At 36.8% G+C, this 13,042-nt stretch overlaps 1 protein-coding gene across 11 annotated transcripts in view; it reads left to right on the top strand.

Moving 5' to 3' along the window:
- LOC122525720 (NAD(+) hydrolase sarm1) overlaps positions 1-12,786 on the top strand; it is a 64,609-nt gene extending 51,823 nt beyond the window's left edge. For 9 of the 11 annotated variants that reach the window (XR_006305875.1, XR_006305871.1, XR_006305868.1 and 6 more), the window contains 10 exons: positions 380-514; positions 3,077-3,309; positions 3,416-3,680; positions 4,364-4,531; positions 8,291-8,392; positions 9,492-11,489; positions 11,564-11,730; positions 11,796-12,020; positions 12,128-12,164; positions 12,701-12,755. Coding sequence is in view for 1 of the 11 variants with exons in the window: in XM_043648646.1 (XP_043504581.1) it covers positions 380-514; positions 3,077-3,309; positions 3,416-3,680; positions 4,364-4,531; positions 8,291-8,392; positions 9,492-11,489; positions 11,564-11,730; positions 11,796-11,988 (3,261 nt within the window). In the remaining 10 variants the exon portion in view is untranslated. Of the gene's footprint in view, positions 1-379; positions 515-3,076; positions 3,310-3,415; positions 3,681-4,363; positions 4,532-8,290; positions 8,393-9,491; positions 11,490-11,563; positions 11,731-11,795; positions 12,021-12,127; positions 12,165-12,700 lie in introns of all 11 variants that reach the window. The other 2 variants (XR_006305876.1, XM_043648646.1) reach the window with 2 other exon arrangements.
- Positions 12,787-13,042: the final 256 nt, after the last annotated feature.

Below are 13,042 nucleotides of genomic sequence, written 5' to 3'. Positions count from 1 at the left end.
TAACACACACGCACGCACACAGCATACGCGTGCACGCGTTTACACATACACGTGGGTGTTCGGATTTGCATGTTTCACAAGTTTAATGGAGAGTATCGCATTTTGCGCTCTGATAATTTAACTCGCACGTACTCTTCGATAGGTCGATTTATAATAAATATCTATCCTTGTGTATTATTGTACTAAAAACAAAAGTGTGTTAGAAAGGCAGAAATAGGGGGTTTTTCTTTTTTCATTTTCTTCTCTTTTTATTTTGTTATTTTTCTCTTTAAATTGATCGATCGTTAATATATATTTTGGCGAGATAGTTTATACGCGCTCGCGTGCAATTTATTTCACGTTATTGATCATTTCACGCTCTTGTTATTTGTTATTACAGATGTCGGAGTTCCCAGTGGAGGGGGGAGAAAACGGGGACATGCAAGCGGTCATGGAAAACTTTCAAAAAAAGAACAATCTGGTCACTGGCCGGACCCATGTTTCCCATCATCCACAAGTTACTACTTCATCACAGGTTGTTCCACCATTTTAAACAAAATTCATTTCATTTACAATAGCATACACATATTACTAATCTTTTCGCTATCGTTGTGACCTAAAAAATAATTCTAATCGTCGATAGTAAAATAATAGTTTAAAAAAAGGTGGATAGAGAAAAGGAGAGAGAGAGAGACAGAACATTTACTTTACATTTATTTTAATTATGGTTAAGCAGTAATTGTAACAATTTTTTATTGAGATTAATGATCGATTAATATTATCGAATACTTAGCAATCGAGTGCAACATCTGTGTAAATATTCCGTAGAACGAATGGGTTGTTTTCTTTTTTTTTGTTTCTTTCTCTCTTTTTTATATTTCTCTCAGGAAAATATATTTAAGCATGGACGTGGACCAAGTCACAGAGAGATGATTTTTATGCACCCGGCGCCTAACCAAAAGAGAATAAATATTCATTCTCGTTAAGCCAAAAGTACATCCTTTGCCATCGAACTTTCTATTTTAAGATCGCACGAGTCGAAACGACCTTCACCGTAAGAAGAGTCGCGACGTTTTATTCGCCTACGTTCTTTCTTGACCAATTCCAATGTGATTTCCCAAACAATCGCTAAAGTTTCTACTTTCCCGCATTATTTGAAGAATTTCTTTATTTTTCATTCATGCATATAAATATATGCAGAATTAATAAAAAGATATTTTCGTGTCCATAAATGTGAAACTTTGAATAATGAAATACAAATGATAAAGATTAAATAATCATAATCTATACTTATATGATTGATTTGTTTAAATAACAAAGATCATTTTTGTATTAATCGTGCCTCGTGTCTAGCAATTACTCTCGATTATTATCGATTATGCAATAGTGCAAAGTTCGCATTACTCTGTGTAACGCCCACCAATTCGTGTGTGTCTCTCTCTTATCTTTATAATATTAGATTCTTTTATAACATTTAATGCTCTTATTATGAAATCCATTGGTTCTCATCAATCTATCAATCAACAATTTTCAAATGGAAACGAAACTATTAAAAAAGAAAAATAAGAATTTAAGATATGAATTTCTTCCAATTAAATTTACACAATATCCAAATCATCGATTGCTAATAAGTTTCTGCATAAACTCGAGCCAATTCATTCGTCGAATATTTTCATTGAAAACATTATGAAACAGAGACGAAGATAGAAGCAAGACATTTTGAAGTTGAAGATCACTTTAAGCGTAATCGAATACCACCCGTGTATCACCCACGTTCATGTTTTTTCCATCATTTTTTCCTCTTTTTCTTAGCTTTTCAAGTGCTGTACTTTCGTTCGAAAAACATTGCCATATAATTTATCTAGATTTTCATTCTCCAATATCTTGGTACTACTGCAATACGCTTTAACGAGAACATTGGCACTTTCTTCTTTTTTGTTTAAACATTCCAACAACTCAATCTTTGGTAACAGCTTGTCGAAAATGTTGCTTCTTTGGCTACTCACCAAAACAATCTTCTACTTTGTCTTTGATTACGTTAGAACGTCAGAAATCTTTTAAGTCCATTTATAAACTTTACACGTACAATAATTAAATAAAAATAACCAACCAAAAAATTGCATTTCTATTCAAATTATTATCAAATATCTTCGTGTTTATAATTGCAGTAAAATTCGAGTCTCTGCATTGTCTAATAAATAAATAAATAAATAAATATAAATAAATTAATCACCGTGATAAATGGTTATGAATTTTTAGCAATGTTTTGGCACACAAATATCTTTCCTCTATTTATATTATTCAAATAATTGTCTTGATTTAATTGAATTACTCGACAATTCGAAGGACTCGGTACTCGAAGATATTTTACTTTTGAACCCTTCTTAAAATAATGTTAGAAGGTTATAATTACACTTACTCGGTTCTGTTCCAAGCTCTCTCTCTCTCTCCCTCTCGTTTTATATTCTTGGGACTCGAAGTAGGCATTTTCTTCTTCCTGAACGCGAGTTCTCTCGTCCGAGACGATATTTTACTACCTCACTGCGGTAGGTCTCTTTATCTCGTTAAGTTTCTTTTACTGTTGACTTTAAAGATCGTTAACAAAATGCGTTTGTTAAAAAATACAATAAGTTTTCATTCATTTTAAATGATTATTAGCGTATGTACCGAAAAGTTAAGTAACCTTTCGTGCGTTTACGTAAAATAGAAATACAGAAGGATTATTTAATCCGCAAAAATAGAACATTGTAATAATAGAAATGGGTAGGTATACGGTTCATTGTATGAAATATAGTCGTACGTGCGTAGGTGTGTGTGTATGTGTGTGCGCAAATTTTTGGAAGAAATAGAAATTTCATCGAATATCGAGACGCGAAAGAATTTTGAGATCACAGGTTATTCCTATTGGGATGATTAGAATGATTTTGGGAAATGGAAGATTCGAGCCAGGGAGACCCAAGTAAAATAACGAGAGAAAGAAAGAGAGACAATCATATATATACGTACACAAATACGATTAGTTAGAGATGAGTAGAGCAATACGCGTGTGACTCATCTCTTATCTTAAATAGAACGTAAATGACTTTTAACTCGGCAGATGCTAACGACGAATCAGAGCCAGAGCAGCAGCAGCAGCAGCAGCAGTTCGAGCAGGGTGAAATCCTCCCAGAGGATTTCCTCTCTTTCTACCTCTTCCTCGTCGAGTGAAATGAAGGCGAGCTCTATGAAGAGCGATCTCACCGAATTAAAACGTGGCATCTCGGAGATGAAAAATATGTCCTCGAATTTTTCCCAACGATTACGTAGCAGCATGGAGAACCTCGTTGACAGGTAAATACACTTGACTGTTTCTTTTTTCTTTTTACAAACTTTTCAAATGTACGAAGGATGGCTAATCATTTTCTTCCCTGTCTTCTATTTTGCTTGTTTCTTTTAGAGACGGACCTGTCGCCGAAGAAAATGATTTGACCGAGCCACTGGTAACATTCCCAGATCCTGACACCCCACCACCTTCGACGGGAACTGTAACTTTGACAGGAGGTTCACCGTCTCAGCTGAGTTCTCTCAATTCGCTGAACAATCTTCACACTATGAGTCCACCGATAAATATGCCGAATATTACGAATATGACGAGTATACCTGCTGGCCAGGAAACTATGAAATTCGAACAGAAGAAAATGACGAGTGCGTCCAAAACGAAGGTCAGTGCAATATTTTAGTGCAACGAACGTACGACCAAGACAAAATCGACGCGAGGGTCGTCGTAAAATCATTTGAAATAAAATTAAATGAAAATATCGATCGCGACCTTCGCGTTTAAATAATAATCATTAAAGATCGTCGTAAATCATTCTAATTATTTGTGTAATTCTAAGTTTACGTACTCTCTTCTACGACTCGGAGCAATTAAATGATTCTCCGCGTGCCAAGATATATTTTTTTCTCTCGTGGAAGAAATTGAACGATCTAACATTAGAACGACGGATCTCGATCGGCCGATCATCATCGGTTCGTAGATCGCACGTGGAATATAATCGAGCATAGCAAACGACTCTCGAAGAACGTCAAACGACGAGGCAGAGACTGCGCAATGTTTAGCCCGAGGTGTGGTTTCCACTACGTAGTCTAGGTCAAGGACTTCGACTCTTTTTTTTTATTCTCTCTCTTACAATTTATTTCAATTTTTTGTTACCTCCTTTTTTTTTCTAACTCACCAGTTGTCATCACCTATCGTCGTTCCGTTTTCTTTTTTTTTTCGTCGATCTTTCCTCCCGATTATAATTATTATCGTGAACGATGATCGTTCTGATTACGATCGTTAACGATAATCTGTATAATATTTTAATGAATATTATTTAAATGTATTTTTATATTCTTTGATTAGGTCGTTACCGATGGATTTAGTGCCGAGAAGGCAATAGCTAACAGTGCTGAAATGAGAGCACTGCAAGCCGGTGATGTTTCTTACAAGGAACAAAGTGCATCGACTGCGGCAAGAGCACGCGTTGAATTGGACGGTGTTTCTGCTGAAAAAAGGGTCGCTGCTGCTAGAGTGAGTGTCTATACATCATTATTTTATATTTTAATATCTATAAACAACTATAACGCGTGTCTTGGATTCATAGTGGAGGAGAATTCGCGAATGAACTTTCACACGATCGTATAATAGACTATTTCACATTTATTTCTAGTACGATTAAATGTTTTATTTAACCATTTCATTAGGACATACTTGGACGCGAATATTTATTCCATATAAATTCGTTAAAATATTATTCGTTAAAAGCGAAGGAAAATTGTTTTTGTTCGAAATCATCAATTCGATATCTCTGTTAACGCGATAATAGGCGGAAGGATTTATTTTCCATCGAATTTAGCAGTCGTCGAACTTCAGCTCGAGAAATGATTACACCGGCAAATGTTTTCAACCATTGCGTAAGATTTCTTTCACGCGTCAGAGCTTTCCCAGGTATTTACGTTTCATCGCTTTTCTATATTTAGATGATTTTAAACTGAAAGTCAGTCTTGGTGTCGGTATCGGCGACGTGGCTCTTGAGTCAGCTTTCGAATGCTTTTTGAATCCCAGCCAATGACTTCTCGATCACTCGATAGATACAATATATATGTATGTATACATATGATGTATACGTGTAAAAGCAATTTGATCATTAGTAGCAATCGTATAGAATCTTCGGTAATATATCAGATGTCTATCGAGAAAGTTGAACATTCATTGATGAAATTTTTACGGGCCAATTCACTTTGACGTATCCTTGAATCTAAAAAATAAATTCTAACAATTTTTTAATCTCAGTACAAATGATTTTTACATACAAATGTATATATTTATATATGTATACATCATCATATTGAGATGAATCATCTGGTTTTCTCGATCAAGATACTTTTGAATTTTCCCGCAGGATGACGCTAGAATGTAAAATGCTTAGGTTGACCATGCGTTGACAGTCAAAGTTACCCCAACCGATCAATGAAACTCGAAGCACTTATTGATTTTCCAAGAAAGTTCATTGAAATTCGTAAGTCTGGTGGAGGAGGGTGATCCGGTGAGTGGTCCGGTTGAGCTGTGGGCTTTTCCCGCATTGACCTTGAATGTCTAACATAAACGAAACGATTTGGTTTCTACGGGGCGTGTTTCCAAAGCCACCCACCCAGTGGTAACTTTAGTAAGAGCTTGGGGTTGAGTATTGATCGAGTTTAGTCGATAAGAGAACGCTTTCGGAGAACAGACAGACCAGTTTGTTGTTAGCGTCGATAGCTTACGCATGTCAATGGGACAACGACTTTCAAGGCTTGCACGGAGCCTTTTTCCCGTTTTAAGGACCCGAAATATCAACGCGACTAAAAGTATCTTGGGAAAGGATGATCGAGCCAAATCTATCGGAAGGGTAGGCTTCTTCTAATCTAAATCTCATTTTTCTTCTTCGCGCATCTTATTGCATCGCGTGCTAGATAAAAAGAAGGATACGTTAAAGAATAATTGACGTTAATTGGCGGGTGTCGTATATCTCGATTAATCGACACTTTTCGATTACTGTAATAGAAGTAAATTCTACGAGAAAAAATGATAGCCGACGCGTTCGAGTGTTCGTTAGCTTTGATTATTTAAAAAGATCTTCCAAATGTTTTCGCGTGGCATTGGAGTTATGTAAGACGAGTAGTGCTTGAAATATGTTAGAAATAGAAGAAAAGAGAAACCCGAAAAGTTAAGTTTCGCGTTTTTATTTTTTTTTTCGCAACGTCATATTATTCTAGGTCCATTCAGTGAAGTAGTTTCTATGGTGACGCAATCATTGAGATTTCAATCAAATTCAAAGGAAATCCGCGTGCCAACTAGGTGTTACTGTCACCGATATCTTCCCCCTTAACTCAAAATAGAACTCGGCCGCGAAAGACTCGGGTAAATTGCCAACTTGTAACCCTCTTCTCTTATAGAATGCTTTCAAGATCCATGCACGTTCAAGGTTCTACGTGGATCCAGTAGATTGCCAGAAATTGTCATCACTGGGATGATGCTATCTTCCTTGTATTTTGAATTTAGGCTCGTCTTTCTTCTTTCTCGCCGCTCGATCTAAAGGCTTTTCAAGTTCAAAGAAAAACCAAACGATTTCGTTCGCGGAAAGTATATTGTTTTTTTAGGATTTTGTATTTTCCTAAAAGTGTAGTTCGGTTCTTCGATTAGAAAATGATTCATTCGTTATTTTGATCTCTCTCTATCAAATAATTAATATTTTGTTTATATATAAATAAAAAAGATTACGAAAGAAATTCATTGGAAGCATTTCGATCGTCGCATTAATAATCACGCGTGAAATTATTTATATAACATCGAAATCGCGCGACGAGTGATACTTTCTCATATTCGCATGACGTAGATTAATGACTTTGTTTAAAAGATAAACCGTTAGTGTTGTAACGACAACTTGAAAACGTCCTACGAGGACGTCTCTAAAATGAAATTCTAACTATCGCAAAATAAATAGTTATAATGTTTATAGATTTGTTTGTCTGTTTACGCTTTTAAAAGTTCGCGGTATTGGTGTCACGTGACCGGTCAGTTTTCGCGCGCAACGCGCAAATAGATCAAATCGTGTTTATTATCGAGTCGACTCGCTAAGATTAGTTCGTGTCTCGTCTTCGTCTAAAACGATCGGTCAATCATACTTACGTGCGCGATTTGTTCGTATTTAAGTTTCTACCTAGTGTCGTTTAGTTAGCGGATGTTATGAATATTTATAAAGATGAGCGTACCTTGGCCAGTGCATCGAGGTATATTGCAACGAAAAATCTTCGATGCTTTGAACCCGGTAAAATCATTTTATCCAAATCAAATATCAATGTCATCATTTTATTATTAGTTTTTTAATAAATTTCGCGTCATTTGCATGAAACATTTTAAGAATAAGAGGGGTGTTTCATATATTCAAATTAATTAGATTGAGAGAGAGATTAAAAGATTATTTTTAAATTTGTCTAATAAAAATAGAAGTAAATGTGAAATAATAGGAAGAGAAAAGGAAGCATCTGTAATGGGTAGGGTTTTAATGTATAGCGACAAGAAAAAAGAGGATTCGTGACGAAACGCTTGGCTTATATTTAGAGAAATACGTCAGAAGGCATCGAAGAGGTCGAGATACATGACAGAACGTTCAGATTGCTATGGAACTGCGACGGTCGTGCTTCTCTTCAAATTCGCCTACTCGTGATTTATCTGGAATTTCTCGATATTTTCCTTCCTGTTTTTATCTTTCATATTTTTTTTCTATTTTTTCTCTTTATTTTTCCTCATACCTCGAGCATTTTAATCGTCGATTGCAACGCTCTTATTTGTGAAAATTTGAACATTACAAGAGGAAACAAGAAACGAGTTATAGTGAAAACATATCATGTGCTTTAATACGTAAAATATTTCAAGGATTTTTTTAATTTTATTATTTTCTTGTTTTAATGTTAAGAATAATATTTAATTAATGTTCGATATTCTTCTCGATAAATAATTTCGTGTTTTATTTAGCAATCGTGCGATGAGAAAAACAAACGCATTAGACTTATTATCATTAATTTTCGTTCGAATTAGCACGATTAAGTCGGATATAATAATAACCTTCGATCGTCTATTAATATTTTCTTACTTCTCGCGTTGATTTCAGACAAAACTTTATTGCATTCTATGTTTGTTAACTTTGTCTAAAATGCATTGAACTTTTTACGCAAACTCTTCCACGAATCTAAACACTTAGTTAGATATACGCGCATGTTTGTATGTACATATTCTCTTTCGTTATTGTAGGAACAGCGAAGCTTGAAGGCTGGAGATTTATCGCATCAAGAGAGCAACAACATGGCAGCGTCGACTATGAAGTTACAAAGTGACTCATTCAGTTCGGAAAAGGTTCGTTCTTATAATAAATCGATAGAAATACATTTAGAAATACATTTAGAAATATTGTATAAATGTTGGAAAGAATATATTTCAAATAACGCGTAAATCGAAATCAGTGTTTAACTCGAACTCGTATTTTTCTCAAGTACAATAAATATTTATGCGTACATTTATGTTTCTTTTCTTTTTTTATGTGCAATTTAGAAAACAATAAAATACTATGTTGTATTTTTGAGAGATCGGAACGAAAGAAAAATGTCGAGACGTTTCGATAATAGAATATTCTAGGAAATATTACACGCATACGCTTCGTATTCGATGAAACGTAATAAAATGTAATAATTTTTGGAAATCTGGATATAAGATCTTGTTTTCTTTTCACTCGTCACTTTGGCCGGTCACCAAAGAATACGTTTTTCGAGCTAACCATAAATCGTGTAGCCTTTAACAACGATTTCTAGACGAATTTACCTAGCTTTGGCAGTCGTGCGTGTATCGTCGTACGTATCGAAAAGTCTTCTTCCTACTATCTGCGATCATATTTGTGAGAGAGCGCGCGTGTATTTAAGCGCACACACACTCGTGCATATATATTTCTCACAATTTCAAGCGTTTAAAGATTCACCAATTTAAACGGTGCCGAGCCAGTCGTCAGCCTTCAGTCTTTCCCGATTTTCTGAGCAACGAGCATATACGCGTGTCCGATACTGATACAACATTTATTCTATACTTTGTTTTATGTTTATCACGAAACGAACATTTTTCTGATCCAATAGTGAAATAGTAGACTATAAAAACAAAACGAAAAGAAGGATTAATTAAAATTGCGGTGTCTGTTTATTTTGGCAAATGAAAAAGCATGCTACGAAAGTGGAGCCTCGATTCGAGAATGGTAGTTAAAAACGTGTCTTTACATTAGTTAAATAAACAATAGAAATGTTTTATCATCGCGATAGTTTATTAAGTCTTGTTTTAAAATGCATTCCATTATTACGTCATTCGCGACAGAAATAAATTAATTACGCAAACAGGATATGACAATCGGAATTGATAATTTTATTGAAATGAAAAGCTTTAACTGGTCGTCTTGTTGTGTTATGTTTTGCAGAAGGCGATGGCGGCACAACAACAACGTCAGACGGTCACTTCTTCTGGGATTTACAATCACGAGAAACACATGGCTTCGAGCTCGCAATCGAGCATAACGATAGCTTCGAAAGGTGTTACATCTAAATCATCGATGATCAGTGCAGCTAACGCGGTTAATCAATTGATGAATGGTATGAGGCCAGCGGAGGATGAACTTCTTTCTTTGCCATTGGACGACTTGGATTTGCTATGTTCTAAGTCGAATCCTCAGGATGTGGAACGTGCTATTACCAAGTACTGCAGTTTCTTGGATAGTTTCGTCGAACGTTTGAAGGCTAACGACGGAAAGAACGCGAAAGCACCGTTATTGTTGAACAGAGTCAACGAAATCATCAGGAAGGCTTGGGCTGTACCTACTCATGGTCACGAACTTGGTTACACTTTGTGTAACACTCTCAGAACGAGAGGGGGCTTAGATTTATTGATGTCCAATTGTATCGCGAGCGATCAGGAGTTACAATTTTCTTCGGCGAGGTTATTGGAACAATGTTTGACCACCGAAAATCGTGCACACGTGGTCGAGCATGGTCTCGAAAAGGTCGTCAACGTGGCTTGCGTTTGCACGAAGAATGCCAACTCCGTTGATCATTCTAGAGTGGGTACTGGGATCTTGGAACATTTGTTCAAGCACAGCGAAGGTACGTGTAGCGACGTTATCAGGCTTGGTGGTTTGGATGCAGTCTTGTTCGAGTGCAGGAAGAACGACGTGGAAACGTTGAGACATTGCGCCGGAGCGTTAGCTAATTTGTCGCTCTATGGTGGTGCCGAAAATCAAGAAGCCATGATCAAGAGGAAAGTACCTATGTGGTTGTTCCCTCTTGCTTTCCACAATGACGACAACATCAAATATTACGCTTGTTTGGCTATCGCAGTTTTGGTAGCCAATAAAGAAATTGAGGCAGCCGTTTTAAAATCTGGTACTCTTGACTTAGTCGAACCATTCGTAACATCGCATAATCCTTACGAGTTCGCTAAATCGAATTTGGCTCACGCTCATGGGCAAAGTAAAAACTGGTTGGAGAGATTAGTACCTGTATTAAGTTCGAAAAGAGAAGAAGCTAGAAATCTTGCCGCCTTTCACTTTTGCATGGAAGCTGGTATTAAGAAACAGCAAGGCAATACCGAGATATTCCGCGAGATAGGAGCGATCGAACCATTGAAGAAAGTCGCCAGTTGTCCCAATGCGATAGCTTCCAAATATGCAGCTCAAGCCTTGCGTTTGATAGGCGAAGAAATACCGCACAAACTTAGTCAACAGGTACCACTTTGGTCCACGGAAGATGTGAGAGAATGGGTCAAACAAATCGGATTTGCCGAATGTGCCATGAATTTTGTCGAAAGTAGAGTGGACGGTGATCTTTTGCTCCAATTGACAGAGGAGAATCTCAAAGAAGACATTGGTTTAACGAATGGAATTAGAAGGAGACGTTTCACGCGAGAGCTTCAAAATCTCAAAAAAATGGCAGACTATAGTAGCAGGGATACCGGAAATTTAAATAGTTTCTTACAATCGATCGGTCAAGAATTTTCTATATACACTTACAGTATGCTCAACGCTGGCGTTGACAAAGATTCGATCAGGAATGTGTCGGAGGACCAACTATTGACCGAGTGTGGTATCGGGAATAGCATACATCGACTTAGGATATTGGATGCAATCAAGAACATGCAACATAATCAGTTCAGTTCCTGCGAAGACGAATCACCGAATAAATCTTTAGATGTGTTCGTTAGTTATAGAAGATCTAATGGATCTCAATTAGCTAGCTTACTCAAGGTTCACCTGCAGCTACGCGGATTTTCAGTCTTTATCGATGTCGAAAGGTTAGAGGCTGGTAAATTCGATAATAATTTACTACAAAGTATCAGGCAGGCCAAACACTTCCTCCTTGTGCTCACGCCCAAGGCTTTAGATAGGTGTATACAGGACGGCGAGTGTAAAGACTGGGTCCATAGGGTAAGATTTCGTTTTTTCCTTCTTTCCAAAAACGACCTCAAGTCATTCTAATTAAACGTTTTATTCGTCTACAGGAAATTGTGGCTGCGTTGCAATCGCAGTGCAACATTATTCCCATAATAGACAATTTTCAATGGCCTGAAGCCGAAGATCTTCCAGAAGATATGCGAGCGGTTTGTCACTTCAATGGCGTACGTTGGATTCACGATTATCAAGATGCTTGCGTAGACAAATTAGAAAGGTAAGTTCTACGCGACTCGCAGATATTGAATTCAGAAAATAAGGATCATATTATTTTTTCTCTAGGTTTATGCGAGGTGAAATTCCTGTGAGATCTGAGTTGTCCGGCGGAGGTATACCTAGAAGTATAGCATCTAAAGACGTAACAGCACCTAGTACACCAGGTAGCACAAATATGCGACAGGCGCCGAATTATCAGCGAATGCACAGCAATGAAAGCAGAGGTAGCGACAAAGATTCAACCGGTGGGCGAGATTGACTAGAAGGCCCGCCCACAGCTATTCCAAACAGGTATTCTTCCGAGTCATTCCTTTCAATATACACACACATATATTATACTCTTATGAATTTATACCAAGAATTCAAATACTAACACAACTAATTTCTATTTTCTGCAGCCGAGATTATGAACCGCGATAAGACAATCACGATTAGGTCAGTTAGCGTACAAGATATTTTTTTTTATTTATATGAATATTTAAACTGCACCATTGTGAATAGAACCTTGTTTCTCCGCCACCTATCTGTTATGAAATCATTGTCACTCGTCCGTATTATCACGCTTGTGTACATAGATTTTCATTTTAATGCATGTTCCATGTAAATTAGATCATTGTTCGCACTGTCCAATGTTCGTTATTAGTATGTATGAAATTTGGAGTAATCGTCAATTAAATATTACTCAGATTATTATATAATAATACTCTCCTGTTGATGGCACATTTTGTTTGCAATCAAGCTCGTATCGCATCGTGCACAATGAATTTGTAAGATACAAATTGAATTATGTTCATTGTTGGCTGTTATTGTTCTCTTCTCGATGCACAGACGCGTCAATATTTCATTGTCTTTTATATTTAGTAATTGTATCTCTGTAAAGAACCAATGTCGCTTAAATGTATCTCGTTTAGTAATAGTAATAATAATGATGATCCAATCGAGATGATAATCAAAGATTATTTTGATCCCAGATTTAGAAAATCGTCGAGTCCGTCCCGTTGGTTAATGGGTTTACCACCAACGTCACCTCGATTGAAATTCGTCCACACGCATCCTGGAGGAAGTCCAGTACCGCGAAGACCTCCGCGACATCCACCTTCTCCATCTACGCGATCTCGATCATTAGAACTCTTAGATCAAGATGAGAAGAAATCAATCTTGCCAGTTGCTAAACCTGAACCAGTGCCAAGGCCAAGATCTAAAAGTTTGGATGGGCTTTTGGACGAGGATGACGTAGTTTCACACTTAAAGACTGAAGAATTGGATGAGGGGAAAGGGAAGAAAAACGATGAAGTTGACAACGAAAATCTAGG

This window comes from Polistes fuscatus, unplaced genomic scaffold, assembly GCF_010416935.1.
Source record: "Polistes fuscatus isolate 324 unplaced genomic scaffold, CU_Pfus_HIC Scaffold9, whole genome shotgun sequence".
In the NCBI taxonomy this organism is placed as follows: Eukaryota; Metazoa; Arthropoda; class Insecta; order Hymenoptera; family Vespidae; genus Polistes; species Polistes fuscatus.
Note: the sequence above shows the minus strand (reverse complement) of the source record. Positions and strands in the feature narration are given on the sequence as shown.